Below are 22719 nucleotides of genomic sequence, written 5' to 3' on the forward strand. Positions count from 1 at the left end.
ATAACGGACACCTCTGGCATGCCCTGGAGACTCGCCTGCATTCTTCTCTGCCCTGCTATTTAACCCATTTTAACCTTGTCTTCCGATATATACCAAGGAAGAGTTTGGGCATAAACAAAAACAAAACTTTGTTTTCCTGTATGGGGAAGTAATCGTTTGTTGTTCAGGTATAAACTGATTACAACTGCCAATGTGGGGAAGACACAACTTGGAGAAACAGTGTCACTAATGGATAAATTGGTTCAGAGATAAACAGTTCGACAGTAACTCCCAGTCTACTTTAGGTGAGTAGAACAGGCAAATTTCTCTCTGTTTTCCCAACCAGTTCAAGATTTCTGGAGCTATCATCATGCAGACTTAACTCTGCCCCTTATATCCTCTCTATCTAGTATAAGAGCTCTGCACTAGTCCAGGCTGCTTCTTTCTGAAGATGGACCATGAGGTAAAACCACTTCTAACTGGCCTGTCAGAAGGTCCAGACTCTGTAGCAGACATAGGAAAATTTTCTATTTCTCCACTTCCCCCAGCAGTACTTATTCAAAAATGCATTCGGTCAGGAGTTTCTTGACTCTGTACTTGCCAAATATTTTTGGAGGGAAAAATTATTTCTTCCACAAGAGCAGCAGAGTGAGTCTCACTGATGTATTTTATTAAAAGAAAATTGGGGGGGGGGCCTTGGTGGTCAGTCATGCATTTGGACCTAAGGAGACATTATTCCCTTTCTGTGCCCTAAATAAAAAGGTGTCAAAATTCCAGATTTGCCCAGAGATTAATGGCCAGATTCCTCCTGGCTAGTGTAGAATAATGCAAATGGTCCCCATAGAAAATCCTGATCTTCTGGACATTCTACATATGGTCCTAAATCTGTCCTTTAGATTAGTGATGAAATTCAGGGTATGCCTAGCTCTGTTTCACCATGCTTCAGAAATTAGGAAAAGGCATTTTCTCCACTTCCACACAAATTCTGCTCCTCACTGCTGACCATGGCAGTCCTTCCTTGTGTGCTACCTCAAATGTTTATAGGGTCTCCACATCCATGGGCAATGCTCCAAAAAATAATACCAACATTTCTCAAGCCCTCTGGTCCACAGAGACTCAGACCAAGGAGTTTTTCTGTATATCCAGTTACTTAGGAAACTGATCTAGTCAAATCAGCATAAATAAGGCATGTATGTGTGCATACATACATATACACATATGTGCGCGCACACACACACACACACATATGACAAAGACTATTTTTCCAGAAAGGTAAATGGAGGCACTTTTCCCAAAACCTGCTCTGAAGGCAGACTTTAAGCTCCTCCAGGCAATAACTTGTTTTAGTTACATTATTCTGAAAAGCCTCATGAAATCTGATGATGCTGTATATGCAAAAGTAAAAATGAAGTAAACTTATAAGGGTCCTAAATAATGGAAATCTCCCCCCACCCCCCAACAATGTCCAAATCTACTGGGTAGCCTTATAAACCATCCAGAAAAAAAATACAAGGGAAGAATTTCAAAAAAGCCAATATTACACTTTCTATTATTTTAAGAGACAAAAATGGGTGTGTGGGAATATCTCCTACATATTTTACAAGCAGCCGCTCAAGGTTGCCACCAGCAGCTGAATTCTCATAGTTTGAGACATAGAGATTTGTTTGCTTCTTAATGGTGAGTAAAACCACATGGTAAATTAAGCCCAACTTGGAGCAGCAGCATGAGTCAATTCAGAGCTACCAAGAGGCAAGGGTTTTGGTTATACAGCTGCCATATTCCAGTGGCACCTCTATGAATGCAATTACAGCAGATATTCAAAAGTAGCTAAGTAGGTCTCATGATTCTAAAAGCCCCCCCCCCCAATGTCCTCATCAGCTCTCGGGGTCCAGCTATATCTTACACATTTATGTAGAACCCTATGACAGCTTTATACAGATTCAAACCCTGAATGTCTTCTCCCTATGGCCCCTAAGATTTTAAGATGAGCCTATGAGGCCCTGCTTCATATTCAGTCTTCTTAAGAAGAAAGGCTATCACAGAATGCACATTGCCTTTCTTGCCTCCTACAAATTATCCCTTCCCAAGCCACTGGACCTCACCCCTCAGGTTGCAAATCTTTAAACAGATTCAGAATTATTTATAATATGACTCTTGGCTGGATGCAAACACACTTGAAAACCCAGAACATTAAAATTAATACGTATTATTACAGACCAGTAAGTCCTCATAAAAACTGGATATATAATAACAATCTATAATAAAATGCTATGAGTACTTCCAACGATGTGTAGACCCTCTAATTGGACCTCGGATGAAGGGCCCTCCCCCCCCAAGAACCACTCAGCGGAGCTGATGTACTGTCGGGAAGGTCCCGTGGCAACAGGTGGCAGGCGGGGGGTTCCCAGCCCACTTTTAAAGCGGGCTTCACACCTAGTCCGAAATAATATTAAATATAGATCTTTTAAAATTCTTTAAATTATCAATATTTCTAACTAATTGTAAGCTATGACACAATATTTGGCTACCTGCTTAGAGACATCACTATTCTCTTCTAAAAGGAGCATCTTGATTTTTTCTTCCTTTGGTACTCCAGAATCAGAATTAGAAGCAAAAGAAGGGCAATGATCTTATTACAGTCCACCACATAGAGCGGACACCTAAAAACGACATGCCCAAGGGTCTCCAACTCCCTTGACCCACAAATGCATATTCTCTCAGCCCTTCAGATCTTTTTATACCATCACTTTGGTGGTAAGCAGCAGATGGTAAAGCAAAATCTTTCCATAAAAAAGAGACACAAGAATGCGAGGGCTTTTCATGCAAAACACCTTTTGATATCAGTGGCTTACAGTGCCATCCTATGCAGGATCACATCTTCCTAAGCCCATTGACTTTGGTAGCTTTAGAAGTATGTAATTCTGCTTAGGACTGTTTTCAGAAATGTCTCTGAATGTGCAGATCTGCCTACTGCTCCATTCATGGCATCTCTCTTAGGCACTTGTGTGAAAAGCTGGTGCCCCAAATTCCCGTTGCTCAAAATACAGCACAGGCCTTCCGCTCGCTCAGAAGTCAATGAAGGGAGGATCAGACGGCATGTTCCTATCTAGGCAGTGTGCTCAGCTTCCAAAGCCAGCGACACTTGATAAGCTCGGAAATTGGTCCTGTCCTACATGGGTGATCTTATCGGAGTCACGTGCAGTGAATAGAACAGGGTGGTGGCAGCGGCGGCAGCTCAAAACATCTGTCACATAAATGATCTCAGCAAGCTTGGCTTGCTATCTACCACTCTGAAAGCAATGAAGCAAAGTCCCACATGCCAACAGACACTCCCTCCCTCCCTCCCCCTCTCTCTTTCTGTTGCTCTCTCTCTCTCTCTTTTGGTGATCATTAGCAAAAGTAAATGAACAATAAAGAATTAAGTATTTAATCAGGCTTTAAATTCACACAAAAGCAATGCAGTAACAACCCCAACTCCCAAAGTGAAGAGGAGCTGCTAATGACAGCACTTACAACTGGCTCTGGATTAGTGCTTTTACACACATATACATGGAGAGGAGATAGGAAAGGAGGAAGAGGAAGAAGTGCTCCCACCCCCAGTCATTGGCAGTCACTAGCACCAAACTCATTCTAATTAGGTTGACAGAAGCAAGACTAAATTGCATCAGGCTGTAAAAAAAATTACTTGGCTTTATTTATTAAAATAGGGTTTTCCTCTTTTCAGTTTTGCTTTCCCGAGCAAACATGTTTTGCTACTTTGGAACAGAAATTATAGCTGGAAAAGGTTTTGGATATCCTTTTGTCTAATCGATTAGGCAGTTGAATCTTTATTTCAAAACTTCTGCCCGATCTAACATATGTGTCTATATTCCCATTCGCTCTTCCAAAAGATTGTCCCACACGCTACTACAAAACAGCCCCACATTTATCTTCAGAAAAATGAATCAATTACTTAAAAAAATAATGAGACTGCTGTAGGATTACGGGGTTATCAAGGATGACAGGGTTTTATGAATGGAAGACACATGCGGAATTTCAATAATAAGGTGAAATAGCTACAGAAAGTTCAGATAACAGGAGTTACACTCTAGAGGCCTCTATTTGCCAGTGTTCAAAAGCTTGCCATTTTATTTGTTCTACCTTATTCCCTTACTCTCGTGGTTGCTGTGCACCGCCCCCCTTTCCCTACAATAATTAAGGAGGTAATAACAGGCAAAGTGTGATCACAACAAAATAACTGCCAAGAGTCTGAAATACAGATGGGCCAAAAACTTCCATGTTCCAGAGACTATGAAAACAGAACTCTCAATTCAGATGCTTTCATTTCAGGCTACCTTTAATGACTGACTCTTTTATCCATAAAGGACCTATTTTCTGGTCCAAGTTTAAACAGGAAAGACTTTCCCAACATAATGGAATCTCAACAAAACCGCTCAGCTAATACTTCACCACCAGGAAGCATCAAAACATAGCAAAATACAAAGAGTATTCCCACTTCTATTGCTCCATCTCTGTCATGATTACTAGTATTCATACATGACAGTACTCAATATCTCAAAAGCTTATTTCTAAATCATCCAGATCTAATAATATCTGAAGAAGTATACCCAGAAATACCAAGGTCATTCCATTAATAGGACAATGAAGACATGGCAGATTGCTTTGAACTCTGGCAATACCTAAGAAAAGCATAGCAAACAAAACACAGTTGTCTCTCCCATCTTCCAAGACTATATCTCCCCTCCTAGAAAGGTGCACTGAAAGAGATTTTGGGCTGTTCATAAAACCTCTGAAATCATCGACTCATAATGGTAACACAATGGCACTGTGAATGTACCTGTGAAAGTAACTGCACTTCATTTCATGACCCTTTGTGCCTTGATGTTTCCAACGTTTTTCTTTATAACTCATCTGTAATCTGTAACTATTATAAAAGACCTAATGACCTTTGGGCCTCACAATTTCAGGGCCAGTGAATGCTTCTGCCTTAGGCCAGCCTTGGCCTTCAAAATTTAAAGGCCAAAGAATGCTCCTGCCTCCATTGTCCTGCTGCCTGAGTGGCCGCCCTCCCTATGACCAGCCACGCAATCAGGCGGCGTCTTCTGCCCCTGACTGTCACGTCCAACAACTTTGCTCTCTTTGCCTCAGAACACTGACAGAGCAGGCAAATGCCTGGTGATTATTCTTCCAGGGACCATGGATCGCTGCCTCACTACAACAGATTGAGACCAGAGCCATGTCTCTGAATTTAAACTCATCTTCTTCCAATCTAAACAAATAGTACCTTATCATTTTCACCCAACCCCATGCTTAATGCTTTCACAAGGGAAATTCATGCATTCGTTTTATGCAGATTGTGTATACCATAAGGTGACTAGATTTTAACATTGGTAAAGCGGGACACCATTGACTGGGGGGGGGTGTTCTTGATTAAAAATTTGGTCCATATGGAGCAACAAAAAGTTTCATAGAATGCAAAAATAGTATTGTAATATATATATTTTAATTTCAACAGAAGTACAATTTGCCAGGTACCCCCAGATGTCCCTCCCAAAGTGGGACAATTTGGTCACCTTAGTATACCAGGAACACATAGCTACCATCCCCCTTCAGTTCATGCTGTTCCAGTGAATGCTCAAGGACCCTTTTGGACTCAGAAGGACACTCGCAGTATCTTAGGCCAATTATGCACGGCTGCCGAAACGGTGATTTCGGGTCACATGGAAAACGCGGAGGGGGAAGAAGCGAAGCAAACCACTTATGCACAGGACGGAACACAATGGCGGCAAAACCCAGAGTAACCGATTATGTACACGGCAACCCCAGCGCCGTTTCTGGTTGGGCCCCGGTCACCCGGAAGCTGCATTTTCTTCCGTGTTTCGCTAATGCGGCTTTTTCGGCGGCATGCACCAAATCTGCGGCCGGTTGCAGCCGACTCCATGCGTTATCGGTGATTTTAGTCACCGCCATTCCACCCCGAATGTGCGCTATCCTCCCCGTGCATAATGGGCCTTAGTGTTACCATTACTATGGATGATTTTCAAAGGTTTTACGAATAGTCCAAGAAAGCACAAATCTGGTATTCAAAATAGGCAATTCAATAATATGCACACATATATATAAATATAACTGAATTTATTGTTCTTCAAAATAGTCACAACACAAATGCTTCTTTCAGAAAGCAATGATTGAATATCCACGGAATCTGCATTTTTCGACAAATTGTGGTCTACTGTTTATTTATCTAATTAAATATATCCCACCTCTCCATATTGCTCAACACTATTTAAATGTTCCAATTTGAAACAAAGGGAGGTGGAAGATGTGGATAAATTAAGGGCAACAATAGTGTATAAGCAAGAACACATAACTGGAGACAAGCAGCAAGGGACAGGTGACAATCTCTATTATACTGGAATTATTTGCAGGTCCTGTTTTTACATTTCAAATGCTATCTTCCCAGCTGTGGGGGCAGAAATCTTTTCTTTCTTAAGAAAAAAAAGATTATTAAAAATCCATATCACATCTCTGATGTGAAATTCTGTGCACAGGAATCACAAAGAAATAGGTTGAAATGTAATTAAAAAGTGAATTTTTCCCCTTCCCCAATCTTTCAAAGAACAGTTAAAAAATCTTGCCCGAAATAAACAAATCCAAAGCAACCCACACAAGACTTCATGCTGGGTAATATGCAGCAAGGAAAAAACAACAACTACAACCCAAAACAGTATGGATTAACAGTGTTTTTTTTTTAAACTGTTTAAAATCAACATTGAAAGAATAGAAGAAGTCAACTTCCATTATGTGAACAAGATGGTAGATAAAGCCTACTAATTCCAACACACCCCAGCATATTTCAAGTATAATTCATCTGGAAAAGCAGGACAAGAGGGCAATATTTGCAACAGATTAGGTAATACCTTTACTGCACTATTTTGTGGTTTTCATTATAAAAGCCTCACAGTAGAATCCTTTCCTCTTTATGTGAGTGGACCCTGGCAAAATATTCAAAAAGCTGCATGGGCAAGTCTCCGCAGACATTTTGATGGTGAATCACCATTAAAACCATATTGGAAAAGCTTAAAACTGGCATGGTAAAATCAGTGAGTCAACCAAACATGCATCAAAAACTGAATAAGCCACTTTTTCCTCTTGAAGCTTCTGAACCTGAACCAAAGAAAAGCCACAAAAAGAAAACCCAGTGGCTAAAAAAAATTTGGTTTTCAAAACACCTGATGTGGTACTATTCACTGGCTTCACCAGAACCGGAATGATAGAAAACCAGAATCTGGGAGGATGACAACAAGGGAGCCAGAACAGAGCCATTTAGTTCATGTGTACTGAACCAGTCACTGGCCTGAACTGGAACCACTTCAGTTGCAGGTGAACCTGAACTAGAACTGAATGCAGAAAGTTAATGGCTAGAATCCCTGGGTAAAATTAGAGCACAGAAGCAAAAACAGAGCCTGCTTACAATTGGAAGCCTGTGTGCTTCCACTGACAAGCACTTGATTCACTGTAATTAATAACAGCATTGTGTTCTGGACCAGATTACTTCTCCTAAATATGTTCTGAAACCTATGTCAACATTAATTACTCTGTGAGGTCAGCAATGAGGGGAAGATAAGGCCATTCTTCACTTCTCCAATCAAGAACAACCTTGGTACACATGAAAATGTGACACCAATTTCTGCACAACTGCTTGTACTAAATTAAGCAGACATTGTAAAGGCTGGCCGTGGGAGCGGGGGAAGCCAATTCGGACGAGACGGAAAGGATAAGACCACACCAAGGGGAAATAGGGAGATAGGAAATCTGATGATGTCAAGCAAGTCTCTTGGAAACAAGTAGCTGGTCATGCATCAAACAAACCCAATTGAATAAACCAAGTGCTGCAGAAAATGACAGCTGCAATGGCATTAATATAAATATTGATATTCATGTCACCAAGCATGGTAGCCATACAGTGGTGGTGACTCAGAACTCAAATTGACCAGCACATGGAAATATAATCCTTGCTAGCATGTAGGCCCATGGACTGACTTTCAGAGTCACAGAGAGGAGGCAATGTCCTATAACAGTTTACCACAATCACAGTGATAGCCCATCTCGCTTACGTTTTCTAGTATCAAGTGAAATGCTAGCGTGTTAAAGAGGAAGCTAAGGGCTGTGTACAACCCCTCACTACATAAAGATCAGCCACCCAGAAAGCATTAAAGATAAGCCTGATTGGCAGCTTTCGGCAAATATTCTCTAGCGAATGAGGAAGTTCTTAGGGAGAAAGTGAGACACACATTCAATTAGCAAGGAAAGTACAGACCTGTTGTTCATCCCATAGTCCCTTTCAATAAAGAGCGAGACAATGGCTCCCATGAAAGATTAAGCTATTTTCTGCCAAGGCTAGCAAACATCCACAATTAATCTGAGACTGAGCAAAGACGATAATCATGACCCAGGAAACTTGATCAACAGAAACAGCGAAGCAAAGACATTCCTGAGTGACACGATTCAATCATTCTCCTGAGGCTTGAATAGGAGAGTCCTCCACTGCACAGCCATCTCCAAAACATCTGGGTAGCCTAGTTTTCAGCATGCCAAGCCACAATTTTATCAAGACACTTTTCTGTATCTCCTTGCTGCCAGGAAACTGTTTCTTCAGTGTTTCTTCAGTTTTATCCTGTTGTGCTTTATTTAAAATCCTGTCTACTCTGAACTGTCCTTAGCAGCTCTTCTGCTGTCTTCACACACGTTCAATAACTATGGCTCATTCTGCTTTTGCCACAGTTTAGTATATCCATTATCAACTCCTTCTTTCCCTCACCCTCCACCCCAAATTCTTTAGCTTTCTCTCAGTTATGCTCTGTTGCTGGGACTAATATGTCCAGGTGTAGACCTGCTACTTTGATTATTAGTCTGATGTTTCCTTGTTGTGGAATTCAGCAGAAATAGCTGAAAAGCAGGACTAAGCCCAAGTAGCTCAATGACGAGTGCTAGAATGGGCTTGCAAAAACCTTGTTCAAATCCTGCTGTTGCACTGAGGTACTAAGGAGGCCTTTGTTAAGTCAGCCCTCCTCAGACTTGGTTCATCGTTTGTACACAACATGCTGTAAGAATTGGTAACAACTGGGAGCCACCCAAAGCTTTGCGAGGGAGTCTACTACAGATACAGATTAAACTAGCAAGTCTACTACAGATACAGCTTAATAAGTTCCGCAGGGCCTGAAAAAGGGGGCTCTTCCACCAGGCTTTTGGTTGAGGTCGACCCGAATTCAGTCACTTCCCACTGGCCCCTGAGCCCCCTCCAATGAAAACCACCACTGATATGTCCATCCCATGGGGCCGCCAGGATGTTACAGTTAAATGGCTGTTCTCCAGTTCCATGTAAACCGCCCTGAGCGTCAGGGGAGGGTGGTATATAAAGATGATAAATAAACAAACAAACGTCTGCCTACCAGTCTTAACCTGTCTCATCTATTAGTCTCTTTTCCAAACTATTATCTTTACCTCCTCTTCTAGCAATCTTGAAATCCACCTAAAAACCTTCTGTGAATCATCATGCTGTGTTAGATTGGGCGTCCAGGGCTGGTTTATCCATGTAGCAAGTGCTATGGGCTCCATTCTTACAGGGGCCCCATGAAGGGCCTCCCCCACATGGATCAGGGGCGTAGCCTCTCTCCTTCCCCCTCTTCCCTCTTTAAGGACACTCGGAGTGGCATCCCTTTCCACTGTGTGGAGCTCCTCCACTTGAAGTCTGGCTGCTCCCGCTGCAATTGAATGCTGCTAGGGCCCCACAAATCCTTAAATGGGCTCTGGTGCTATGGGCCCTGCGAATCCTTAAACCCCTCCTGCAGTCATCTATGTGCTAAAAATAGCTTTCAAACTATGGTCATTAACAGAAAGGGACATAAACATTCAACCTAAACAACTGCTGAGCACAGGGCAAAGATATCCCATTTTCAGCAGAATACTGCCATGATTGCACATTACACCAAGAAGGAAAACCCCTGTGCTGGTTTAAGAACTTTGCATGATGTTTGTAGAAAGACAGTTGGTAGAAAAAAGTAGGACTGGTGGCAAGGTTTCACTCCAAAGCCAGCAGTACATTATAGGCTGCCTTTTGATCCAAATGGTCAAGACTTCATCACCTGAAATAACATGAAAGGACTTCAGGGACTGCTACTACAGATGTGCAAAGAAATGTCTCTTCTCAAAGGGTAGAATTTCCCAGAACTCAAAAAGGTAAGGTTTAACTCATGGCAAATAGCTTCTCGAGCACACACATATATACACATTGCCACACCTCCATTTCCTTGAGAACAGGATGGTCTTCTATTCCTGGGAAGAGGACCCTCATGGCATAAGTGCGATAATCCAAGAAGGGGATGCCCGCTCCATCCAAGTCATTGGTCAGCTCATGGATATCAGTCTGCAGCTCAGCAAAGGCTGCAAAGGAAAGAATCGATTAAGACACCAGTTCCCAACCGAGCTGATAACAGGGTGAGGCTCGGGGGGTAGAACACTTGCTTTGCCCTTGCAGGTAGACTGTCACTGGTTCCATTTCTGCATTCTCAAAGGGATCCTGTAGCAGGTGATGCAAAAGACCTGAGACCCTGGAGAGCCGCTGTTAGTCAAACTAAACCATACTCACCGTGACAGATCAATAATCTGACTCTCTATACGGAAGTGTAACATGTTCAATAATTTGCAGAGCTAATCCTGCTCATAAGGACTAAAGCCTTGGCCTGACATGATACTCCTAGCTTTATTGGGAGATCAAAGGGAATTTAATTAGCATTAAACGGGCAGGTTCCCATCCCGCGATAGCAGTCTTTTTCAACCTTTTGATCATGGAGGATCCCCTCAAATATCTGCCATGTTTCAGGGAGCCCCAGAACAAGTCAGAAGTGATGCCAGCTGGCCACACCTCCCTGCCATGCCTGAGGAGGACAGGGGTGGGGAGAGGGAGAAAAGAGACTGTTTGAGGCAGGAGTCGGCATCCAGGCCTTTCCCCCTTTCCCAGATGTGGAAACCACGCAAGGACACCACCCATAGGTCATTTACCTGCTTTCACAGCAATGCTGGGACTAGCTTGTGACCGAGTCCATTAAGGCAGGATATAGGGGGAAAGCCAGGAAGCCCCTGGGGAGCTCACATGGAGTCCTAGGGCTCCAGGGAACCCTGGCTGAGAATCCCTGCACTACAGGTATAAGCAAACCAAACTGTATGCAGGTGAATTTGCCTCTTTGGAATTGCTTAGTAAGAGGGGGAGAGGCAAAGAACAAACCCAGATGGCCTGAACTGGAGAAACTGAATGGGAAGGGATTCCTCCCTTGACAACTTGTCCAACCTCTTGGTTGTGGGCTACCACTGGGTGGAGCTGGGAAGAAGCTAAGAACAACATCCTGTAATTTTAATTGAGCATACAAGAGGAAGCGGGTTGTTTGTGTGCAAGTTCCTGTGCTTTACAAGCAAAAGCAAAAATGAGGCACGGAGGGGGGGGGGAGGAAAAAAAATCAAATTAATGGCACTTTAAAGGAAGCTGGAAGCAGCAGAGGGCTGTAGGCTGATCATTTTGATGAGAAAAAACAAACCGTCAGCTTGAAAGGCACACTATCTTATCTGTAACTAGTGGGACTAGAAAAGAGAAAAGGCAGAGAAGATATTGCGGCTTTTAATTAAAAGCAGATCCTTTTATCTGCCAGCTGTGGAAGACAAGGCAAAATCCCCTCTATGCACTCCCTCCTTCCCTCCCTCCCTTCCCAACCCTCTCTGTCACTATTTCTATCTACAGGGCTATTTTTTCCACTTCCCCCTTTTTTTATTATCTCATTTTAGGTGCCCGCTTCTGTCGCAGCCTCTGGGACAACTTGGAGTTGGCAGGGTCACAGCCCCAGGCACTGGCTTGTGGCGATAATGGGCAATTAGGTTTTATCAGCAGGATCAGAAGCGGCATTCTGTCCAATTTCTCAGCATCTGTCTGTCACATAATGAGAGACCCACAGCCTTTTGCAGGCAGGTTCCTCTCCCGGCTCCTCTCTTCGTTTCAAACTTTTCCTCAAAAAAAAAAAAAAATCTCACTAACTTCCCTCAACCTGTAAAAAGTCTAAATAAACCACCTGCAATAAAACAGCTTCACCTGCCCCATCCCGTTCCCAGGGAAAGAGGGGCTGATTTTGCAGCAGAATTGTAAGTGCTCCTGGAGAATTGCAAGTGCTCCTTATAAGTGACCGGGGGAAAAATCCTATGCAGATCTGCTCAGAAGTAAGTCTCGTATTATTCAGTGGGGCTTACTCCCTGGCAAATGTCCATACGACTGCAGCCTGGGACAGGTCCAGAGGGTCTGTCACTGCCATGTGTAGTTTAAACCTAAGAATTAGCGCTCGGAATATTCCTTCAGCAGCTACAGCAAAACATGCCAAGATGATAACAAAGCAGGAGCTTTAAGCTGCAACCCACAAACTTCTTATATCGGAGTACGGAACTTAATCCCACTAAAGCCATGAAGCAATCCATGGATTGCCGCCTTCGTGTTAAATTATAAAAATCCTTAAACACTTTTGCCATGGCAGGTTTCATTAGAGAGAACCCATCCATAAAACAAGTTTATTCTAAGAAATACTTAATATAGTTTATGTTATAATGTCCAGTAAAAAGCTGTTTGTGAGATTTAGCCCAGGAAAAAAATGTATATGCAAATGTCAGTGGGGAAAAAGCCAATAAGGAGGAAAAGGCAACCTTAGAAAAGACAGTTTTCGAGGCAGCTGAAACACTTGTAGCATTCTCAGCATGCTTTACTACACTGCTGTTTCGTTTTAAAATAATTCATTTACTTAATTTATAGCCCTCTTTTCTCCCCAATGGGGACCCAAAGAGGCTTACGTTGTTCTAGCCATCTTATCCAAACAACAACCCTGTGAGTTACATAGTCTGAGAGTCTAATGGGCAGAGTAAGGATTCAAATCAGGGTCTTACAGATCCTGGTCTGCCAGTCTGACCACTATACGACACTACCTCTCCATCACGAGTACTGGAGTAAAACATGGCTGTTGCCTCAGTATCTAAACCTTGCGGGACATGAGAAGGATTTTAGAAACTGGGAAACAAACAAAGAACAGGAAGTCCTACTGAAAGGGTTGAGCGAAAATGAAAAGATCTGATAATGAAACTTCAGCAAAGACCACAGGAGACAGAGGGAAAAAACAGACCAGATGGACTTACCTTCCTTGCACTCCAAGGCCACGCGGGACTCCAGGTTGTCCATCTGCAGTTGCAAACGTTTCAGAGTGCGATCAGCATCCCGGGACTTTCGCTTGTACGCAATGAGGACAATGATGATGATGAGCAAGAGAAGGCCCCCGCCCCCACCTATGCCAATGATGGCTGGGAGGGTCAACAGGTTGTCCGAGTAGATCTGCAGCGTCCCTGGAGAGAACTCAAAGCCGCCAGCCTTGATCTGGAAGACACCGGGAGAGAAAACAGTCAAAGATCAGTGGCTATCGTGCCACCATTTACCAACTGCATCTATTTGGAACTGAAACCAGGGAGTACAAGAACTGAGCAGCATGTTACTACGATACTAATTATCGGCTGATGATTCCAAGGCACTGGCAGCTAAGAAGAGATATAAGGATGTTTGCTCCTCTTGCTTACAAATAGGGAGGGATGGATGTGGCCAGTAAATAATGAGCAGGGCAACTGAGACACATGCTAGAAAAGGAATGTGAAAGAAGGAAATTCTCAAACTATAGGATCCTGCCTCCATGGCTCAGATCTTGGCTTGTGCTTTCCGTGCCCAACTATTTTGGTCGGCTGCTCAAGATCCTGTCCTTGACAGTGGTGAAGTCAAAAGTCTTGCTGCCCCATTCCTAACTGGTGTAGAGCAATTGCAGAGCCTTAGCCATGTTACTATGCCTTGGACAGGACTTGAATCACCTTAAAGACTAACTCGCTTGTTATAGCAGTTTTCAGGCATCAGAGCCCTTTTCATTAGATGTGCAAAGCAATTCAGTCGGCAGAAATACTCGTACCTACAGTGACAAACAGCAAAGGAGTGGGGAAAATGTTTGCCAGGTTCTTTCTGTCCACCCCGCACCCCTGGCCACCAATGATGAGGTGGGGTAGGTTGGCCAGATCCACCTTAGGAAACTCCTGGAGATTTGGGGATGGAGCCTGCAGAGAACAGGTGCCATAAAGTCCACCCTCCAAAGCATCCATTTGTAATCGAGAGATTTGTAATCGAGAGAGAAAACTGTAATTCCAGGGAATCCCCAGGTCTCACCTGGAGCTTGGCATTCTAGTGGGGAATGAGGGAGAGATACTATGCAGAAAGGACAGAAGGCCCGGTTTCCCAGGACAAGATGTGGCACGTTACATTGCAGAGGCAAGGTTTGCATGTTTTACTCCCAGGTAACCAGGGAGAGGAAGACGCTAGATGTCTTATTTTGCCAGCACATACTGAGGATCTTGCACAGATATGCCCTCAACAGGAAAGGTAAAGGTAAAGGTGACTCCCTGCCAACACTCTCACTCACCCATGTACATAATTAGATTCGATTTAATGAGTCCATTACATCATTAAAATAAATAATTAAATAAAATACCCCTGAAATCTGCCACGGCACAGGCTCCTTCTCCTAGGAATGTTGCCAGCACTTGAAACTTTTTCCCACTGATGGCCTCTGCTGTCCCATGGAGACAAGCAGAGCTGTGGAAATGTTCACGGTAACTAGTAGGAAAACAACACCTCCCTTACTGATTTCTTAAAATAAAGGACAGCATGTCCCTATAAATGGTTAATGCAGCCTTACGAGGTGTATCCCAAGAAGGGCAAGAAACATCTTCCGGTTAGCACCAACTGCTGCCCCAGAAGGAAGCAAATGCATTTGGTGGGAAAAGACCAGGGCTGGGCACCGCAGGGTTACATCTCAAGCAGCCTGTCCAAACGAGTACACAGGGGGTCCGATGGGATGCAGATACATGCTGATATGTTGCTGATGCCTGCAAGGAGCAGGCAGAGAGTTTGATGTCTTATTCAAGCAACGCTACACTAACAGATGGGATGCAAAGTGCACTCCCTGATGGATGAGGCGCCTGGAGGAGGAAAGGTTTTGGGTCCCTTTCAAACACCCGAGGCCACGCTGAGCCTCAGAGTGCATTCAAATAGCTGTGCTGCAACCTAATAGACAACAAATCCTATTTAACACATTCAGGGAGGCATAGCCGGTAAACAGGTAAACAGCATTCCTTCTTGGAGCCCTTGCATGTATTTGTAACATCCTTCTGCAAGCAAGGGATGAAATAAAGTCCCAAATGGCTTTGCGGATCATTTAGGAATGTCCTAAATATGAAGAAGAGGCCCAGGGAGGATGTGTATGGCAAAACCATAGGGAGCATCCGGTCCATTTGAGTAGAGCGGACATGTTCCAAACCTTTGGGAATGCTAGCCCTTGCACTGACATATTCATGCCTGTGTGCAGCATTACCCAAGTGGGCTCTCATGCTGCCTGGGGAATGACAGACCCTTTGCTATGTCTTGAGAATACACAGCTAGAACTGTCGGGAAAGAAGTACGGTAGCCATTTCCTCTATTTTATCAGACAAGCAAATGCAATGTGGAGAACTTTGTAACAGATGAATGAAAGCCACTGCTACAGCGCCACAACAAACTCAGAACTGAAGTACCTTGTGGGGTTTCCTCCCAATTTTTGCATAAAGCTCCTTGTCATATGTGACTCCTGGCAGAATGTTAAGCACTAGAATCTAAAAAGCCTTATAATGCACAACAAACCTATCCATTCCTCTTCAGTTCTGCTGGAATTCCAAATGCTCTGTTAACTCTGGGCCAAATCCCATAACACAGTAATGCATAGTCTGAGTTGCCCCTGTCCCCAGGGCTGGCTCCCTGCCCTCTCTGGTGTCCCCAGAGGAACTATGTTTTGTTGTTCTGTTATGGGATGTTGTTTTATCAAGTTTTATAGGGGGTTTATATTGTACCCCGCCACAAGTCTCCATAGAGTGGCGGGCTAAAAATCTAAGAAATCTGTAAACTGCTCCGCGGTTATTAAATAAAAGAGTAAGGGCAAGTTGGGAGGAGTTAGGGCAGGCTCTGTCCAGGATAAAAACTCGGGGGGGGGGGGAATCAGGAGCCGCTTCGCCGAGTGTCAATCCTGGACCAAGGAGGCAATGGAGAGGTGCCGCCATGCACAACGCCTCGCTGCGGGGAAAGGAGCAGGGACGCCGCTTCCCTGCTCCTTTCTAGCCACACTACCTCCCAACATAAATTTAGTACAAAACATTGCACAAACAATATGCATAATTTATTTGTATAGAACCACAAGATCTAGTAGCAGAATTTGGATCCAAGAGAGGAAAGTTAGGAAACCCAGGGGGCGATACATATATTCTGCACTAACTATACATTGGGATCATATGGGCCTCTTCAGTGCCTGGTGCAAGGCTGTTACAGTAACACAAAATTCAACAGGAGCCATGCCTGGCTTGCTTTACCGTCACTTTGTGTTGTCCTGTGAGGTTTGGTGACTCGCAGAGTAGTTGGGTCTCGGAAACTGTGAGAGCACAAGGCGTGTCACCAATAAGCACGGTGTAGTTTAGACGGGAATTTCCAGTCGCTGGAGGGAGCAGGTTGCGACCCTTTAAAATGGAAAGAAAGCATAAGAGTTATTGTTTTTGCTGCTAGGCCCTTTTCTTCAAGTCCGTAAGAGAAGTAGATCTAGCACCCGAAGAGCCAGCTTGATGCAGTGGTTAAGAGTGGCAGCCTCTAATCTGAAGTTGGATTCCCCACCCCTCCATTTGCAGCCAGCAGTATGCTCTTCGGCCAGCCACAGTTTCTCTCAGAGCTCTCTCGATCTCACCTAAATCCCAGAGTCTCTGTTGTGGGGAGAGGAAGGGAAGGCAATTATGAGCCACTTTGAAACTCCTTCAGGGAGTAAAAGCAGGGTACGACCCCCTCCCCCCAAAGCTCTTTCTATTCATCCTCATTCCTTGAATAAGGCTGTCAAAGAATGAGAAACATTCCAATTCATCTAAATTGTATACATGTCCAAGCTGACCCCAAGCCATCATTGGCTGAAAAGAAGCGACAAAGGGATGGCTTCTCTGAACAAAAAAGATAATATTTTCCATCACCAACTCTGCCATTTTAAAGGTGTAAGCCCTACTCTAGCACATCATTAGTGTCAAGATTTCTCAACTTACAGGAAAGAAGCCCTTCAAATGCTCAATCCCAAACAATCCACCCAACAATGCTACTGTGAAACGGAGAGGAGGATAACTGAAAGCTTAGAGTCAAGATTCACCCTGAATGTCTGAGGAAAGGACTCTAAATCAATATCAGTATTTTCTCTTTCTTTCATTCTAAGGCTTCCAGACTAGCGGTGGGCACGAATTGTGTGATAAGCCAAAATGGCGTTGAATTCTGTCTGGATCGAGGCTTGGGAAGTGACGTTCATTATGCCTGTGGTATCCAAAGAAATCTCCAGACATCTGGGTACAGATTAAGGCAGTATGGAAATGAAGCCCACCCAGACCATGGTGGAGGTGGTGTTTTCCAGACTTGGAAACACAAAAAGGGGGCCGACAAAACTTGACAGGATCTGCTGCCTGTCAATAAGAGGGCTCCCATCCATCACAATGGGTCTCAGATGTATGTAAGTGTAGGAATGATCATGCATTCCCTTTGTTGGCATGGTTTTTGGCAGAGAGGAGGTACGCATGAAAGAGCCAGGCCAGGGCAGAGACGCTGGCCATGCATTTATCTGGTTGTTGGAGAGAGGATGGGTCCAGCCCATCCATCCAGAACAGTGCCTGGAATAATTATCTCCCGCATGTTTCGTGGGGTGGGGGGGAATCTACCAGAACTCACTCTTGACACCATTTTCCCAGAAAGCATTCCTGGGGACACCTTCTTGGTGGGTTGCAACTGAGAACTCCCAAGCCAGTACATATGGGAAGGCATCTTGTGGAGGCGTGCCATAACTGTGATGCCCCTAACTCACACAGGGTCCATTCTATACACTCCAAAACCTGTACCTGAAATCTCCATGAATAGTATTTTCCTGGGGGCACCGTAAGGGCAACCCTCCCAAGTCCAATCTTCCGTAAACTTGGTGGGCAGATAAAGAGGAGTCAGCTGGAGATGTGAAAACACCCCACGTGACTCATCTTCCAAGCTGCACATGCATAGATGCCCTCCCTCCCTTCGATTTTTAGTCCGCCACTCTCTGGGGATTCGTGGTGGGGTACGATATAACCCCCCCCAAAAAAACACGATAAAACCCCCATCCCATAATAAAACAACAAAACTTAGATAAAAGAGGATAAACCAAGATGGGAGGCATAATCCATGCCCCAAATCCCTGCAGCCATCCACCCGCTCAGGGTGGGGTATGCTGGATATTGTTGTGTAACCTGAGGTTCCTGACTCTGGCCTCAACCAAAGACCTGGCAGAAGGCCCTGCAGAATGGCGATAGCTCCATTAGGGCCCTCAGCTCTCAATTTACATTTTACCAAAAGACTAGGAACACCAGTTACTACAGGGAAGAAATGCCTGTGGATAACAGATGCAGAAATAAAGTTAAAGGGAGTTATTACCTTGAGGATGAGTGGGGAGCTTGGCTTGAGCTCCAACATGCCAGAAGGGAGAGACTCAAATACAGGGTCTGGATAATACACAAAGTTAGTTTTGTTGATGATCAGCAAGGCCTGGACATTATCCATGACAAAACCAATCTCATCTGGTCGGTCACCAAGCTCTGGAGGGCTCCGGTCTGGGTTATCAATGGAGGGAGCATAGCATACCATGGTGGTGTCATTGTAGACAGTGCAGTTCTGCAAAGGAATAGACCACTCGATTTAATCTACATCGTCTCTCGCTGATTTCATTTGATCTCAAAACACAAAGTCAGGTCAAGTTTAATCACTTCCTGGAAGGAAATTTGTGCATTTTCTCCTTCATGGGGTATAATAGCAGTGATCAAGAAAATGTGTTTGTATGGCTGGGGGTGGTGTTTCTAAATAGAAGAAAGACGCAGTGCTGAATGAAGTGCTGTCTTAGGCAGGAAATTCAGCTGAGAAAGCCCAGGGCCCTTTTCACAGCTGGCTTCAGTGCTTTGGCCAGACCCAAAATCATGCCATCACGCTCCTACCCCATAAAATAGACTCAGAAGATGGAACCACTAGGTTTTCCACAACTGTAGACTTAGCGCTCTAATAAGTGTACCATGCGCCTCTGCTGAGTAAAAACAGATTTAACCTTCTGCTTTGGAATTTATGTTCATGCTATTTAAGCCACACCAATCAGTAAAAAGGGCAAATGTCCCCAGTAAGCCAGAGTTCTGAAAGCGTGCAGAAATAGTCTTAATTTAACTGTGTGCTGTCAAGCCTGATATATGCAGGCCAAGCTGTTGTCATTGTGTCTTGCTTGGCATTTCCTCTTGCTATTTTCTGCTATTTCCTATTATTGTTACCACAAAAGGTGATATATCCCAGGAATGCTCATTTTCCACTTGCCATTGTGGTTTAGGGAGGGAACACGACTGTTTGCGTAATTGCATAATGCACTTGTTAGATGCAACAGTACAATTCTCCACAAAGCATGATGTGGCCGACAACAAACCTCGGGGAGACTTTTTTTCACACAATGCAGGATGATTAACCAAACAATAAAAAAAACTGTGCCTCCCATGCCAGAAAGAAATGCCCCACCACCCAACAATTTTGTAGTGTTCTTCATTTTGTTGAACAGCTTTCATGTGCCCCAAAATGTTGTCATGCAAAGATGGATCAGGGGGCACATCTCCAGATACAGCTCGATCTTGAAGGATGAGATACCAGCACCAAAAGCCAATCCTTGTTCTAAGCAACTACGAGATTGTTGGGACTCCACCAGCCCGACTCTGGAGGAAAGCCCTGCCATGCTCCTGAACAGAGCACTGCAGGACCCCAATCTTGCAACAACACCCACCTACCAGAGAGGCTGTGCAACTCTTCACCTTATAGCCTGACCCAGACTGAAAAGGAGCCGCTGCAACCAAAGCCTTCTCTTGACTCTGGCAAACAGAGCGGGGGAGCATCAGGGTGTGCGGTGGAGGAATGGGCAGAGCTAGGAAGAGCAAGGCCATGGGGGCAGACTCAGCGTCCGAAAGTGGACACTGAGAACCCAGGTGAGCGAGTGAGGTTTTGAAAGCTTGGGAGGTGAGTCTAGGGCACAGGGGAAGCTATTTACTGGGAAGGCAAGTGCCAATGAGGAGGTAGGAGACCTTTCCGTTAGTGAGGGAACTAGCACAGGTACTCGGATGGCAGGAGGCAAACTGCCCTGACGGAGCCAGTGTTCTGAGACCTTGCTTCTTCAATTAAATTGTTTGCCTGGATACAGAGACCCACCCCAGCTAACAAGATGGCGGAGCAGAGACAAGGAAAAGATCCAGCGGACCCTCACAGAGACTCAGGTTCAAGATCTGGAAAATCACTCTAAGAGCCCTTCCAATGAAGGGTACATTTTGGAAAGACGAGAGATTATTTATTTTTATACGTTTGCTCAGGGTGCTTAAAACATTTCTTAGTAATGGGGAGCAGGTACAGTGGAAAAAAGGTAGAACAGTATTTCCAATAGCCAATTTCTTTAGTTGCGTTTGTGCTACTGGCCTCTACTCAGTCTGGCATCTCAAAGCATTTCCCTGCTCCAGAAGAAATAGACAGCACTGAGCACTGAAGAGTGTTCTGGAGAAGGTCACACTGACCTTCAAATAAGTGAAAGTTCCACTGTATATCCCATTATCTCTTTTGGTACACAAGTTTTGGAGGCTTTTGTAGTGTTACACAAGCCTTTCAATCCTCTTTGACTACCAAAAGCATATACCAAAGAAAATGTCATTATCACACTGCCTGATATTCTGGCTGAAAAACTCATGTGCTTGAGTCAGAATGTCCAAAATATACTTACATTCTCCCTCTCAGAGCTGCCATACTTAGCTCGGATCTTGGGTTCCTTGATTGTGGCCAGATTGGTGCCTGTTACTGTCAACAGTGTCCCACCACTATGGAGCAAGCAGGAGAAAGGATTATTCAAGAGTTACTTGTACACAGACCATTGCTAAGTAAACCAAACCAAAAAGCCATATCCGGAACAACATAAGGCAATCACATGGTATCTTTTATATTCAAGCTGTAATTATAAGGCTCAATCAATGAATGTGAGCATTTCCTGTTCCAGATCTCATTCATCCCCATAATGCACTAATGCACTGAGAACTCCCATGGACATACTCTGTACTGGATCCAGACTGGGGGGAGGGATCAAAAGATTTTCTAGCATCTTCTAGCATCTTCCCCATCTTAGTGTTCCATAATGGCTTCGTCTCCTCACAGCCTGGGATCCGAACTGACAGAGCTAAAGGTTGTTAGGAGATCACTGCAGGAGCCTCAGAACCAACAGGGCTTAAGGGAGCATAAAAATCATACCCCATTCAAAATTCCAGGATAAAATAACCTTGTTCCTTCTAGTTTTATTTTGATTCTTCATGTGGCATCTAAAGACTGGTTTCAAAGAGACATATCCTGAGTTCTTAAAACTGTTTGGTCTTGGGTGGGTGGTAGATGGTGGTTATGGCTGTCAAGTCCCAGGCAATTGATGGTGACCCCACAGGGTTTTCAAGGCAAAAGACATACAAAAGTGGTTGCCATAGCCTTGCCCTGTGTACCAACACTGGTCTTTCTTGGCAGTCTTCTTATCAAGTACTATGAAGTTGACCTTGCTTAGCTTCTTAAATCTGACAAGACTGGGCCAACTTGGGCTACCCAGGCCAGAACAGGTACCCAAATGTTCCAACCCCTACTTCTAATCCTGGACACATACCTGTTGATGCTCCACTCCGGATCTATCTTCTGAATGGTGGGGTCTTCAGTATAGTAATACATCACTTCAGGACTGCTAAGTACAGCTCGATTTATATGAATGAGGATGGCTGACTCCCCTGGGACCTGGCCAGGTGGCGTCTTACACCGGATCTCACCAGCATTTCTCCTGTGGGTTGCAGTCAAAGAAAAATACTCAAGGTAAATTTCTTTACTGTTGGATAAACTCCAGCATACTGGATGTTCCACTTAGGAACAGATATCATTTAGGACGTCTCTCAACAGACCAACCTTGCACCAAACTGCCCTGCTATGGTGTGTGGAAAGCACCAATCTCCTCTTCCTAAATAGATCACAGGAGCACATCTTGCTCTGAAACCTGCTCTACTGAATATCCAACACTGCTGAAGTGACATCCTTTCTGTGCATCAAAATTAATATATTCACCTATGGTTTAAAAGGCAATATTTCCTGAAAAACAAAGTGGAAACTCGGGAATGCTTACTACAACAATGCAAGCCCCCCACCCCCTCACCCTGGCCGCTTCTGGACATAGTCCTGGGCCCATGCATGGGGAATGTGGGAAAGAACCCAAACAGGACTGTCCAGGGAAGCAGCCAGCTATGCTCCATGGTCAGGGAGCTGTTCCCCTCTTCTTTCACATGTCCTGCCTTCCTATATGTAGTAGCCTCCCTCTCAGTCTCAGGGAATTGCTAGTAGAATGATCAGTTAGCACAAAAAGAGAAATGGCGCAAAGGCAGCCGCTGAAGCTGCAGTAGCTCCGGAACGTTCCCCATCATGAGGCTGCTGCAAACAGCAGCGATTAGGGTTGATAACCAGTAATTACTGCAGGAAAATATTTAAAGAGC

At 44.3% G+C, this 22719-nt stretch overlaps 1 protein-coding gene across 11 annotated transcripts in view; it reads right to left on the reverse strand.

The window, feature by feature from the left end:
* The window catches only part of PLXNA1 (plexin A1), a 424561-nt gene that overhangs the window by 56641 nt on the left and 345201 nt on the right, over window positions 1–22719 (reverse strand). For all 11 annotated transcript variants that reach the window (XM_077325380.1, XM_077325387.1, XM_077325383.1 and 8 more), the window contains exons 16-21: window positions 21852–22019; window positions 20940–21033; window positions 18590–18826; window positions 16486–16629; window positions 13198–13432; window positions 10280–10422 (exon numbers count right to left, since the gene is read on the reverse strand). In XM_077325380.1, coding sequence (XP_077181495.1) covers window positions 10280–10422; window positions 13198–13432; window positions 16486–16629; window positions 18590–18826; window positions 20940–21033; window positions 21852–22019 — 1021 coding nt within the window. The remainder of the gene's footprint in view (window positions 1–10279; window positions 10423–13197; window positions 13433–16485; window positions 16630–18589; window positions 18827–20939; window positions 21034–21851; window positions 22020–22719) is intronic.

This window comes from Paroedura picta, chromosome 3 (assembly GCF_049243985.1).
Source record: "Paroedura picta isolate Pp20150507F chromosome 3, Ppicta_v3.0, whole genome shotgun sequence".
Lineage (NCBI taxonomy): Eukaryota > Metazoa > Chordata > Lepidosauria > Squamata > Gekkonidae > Paroedura > Paroedura picta.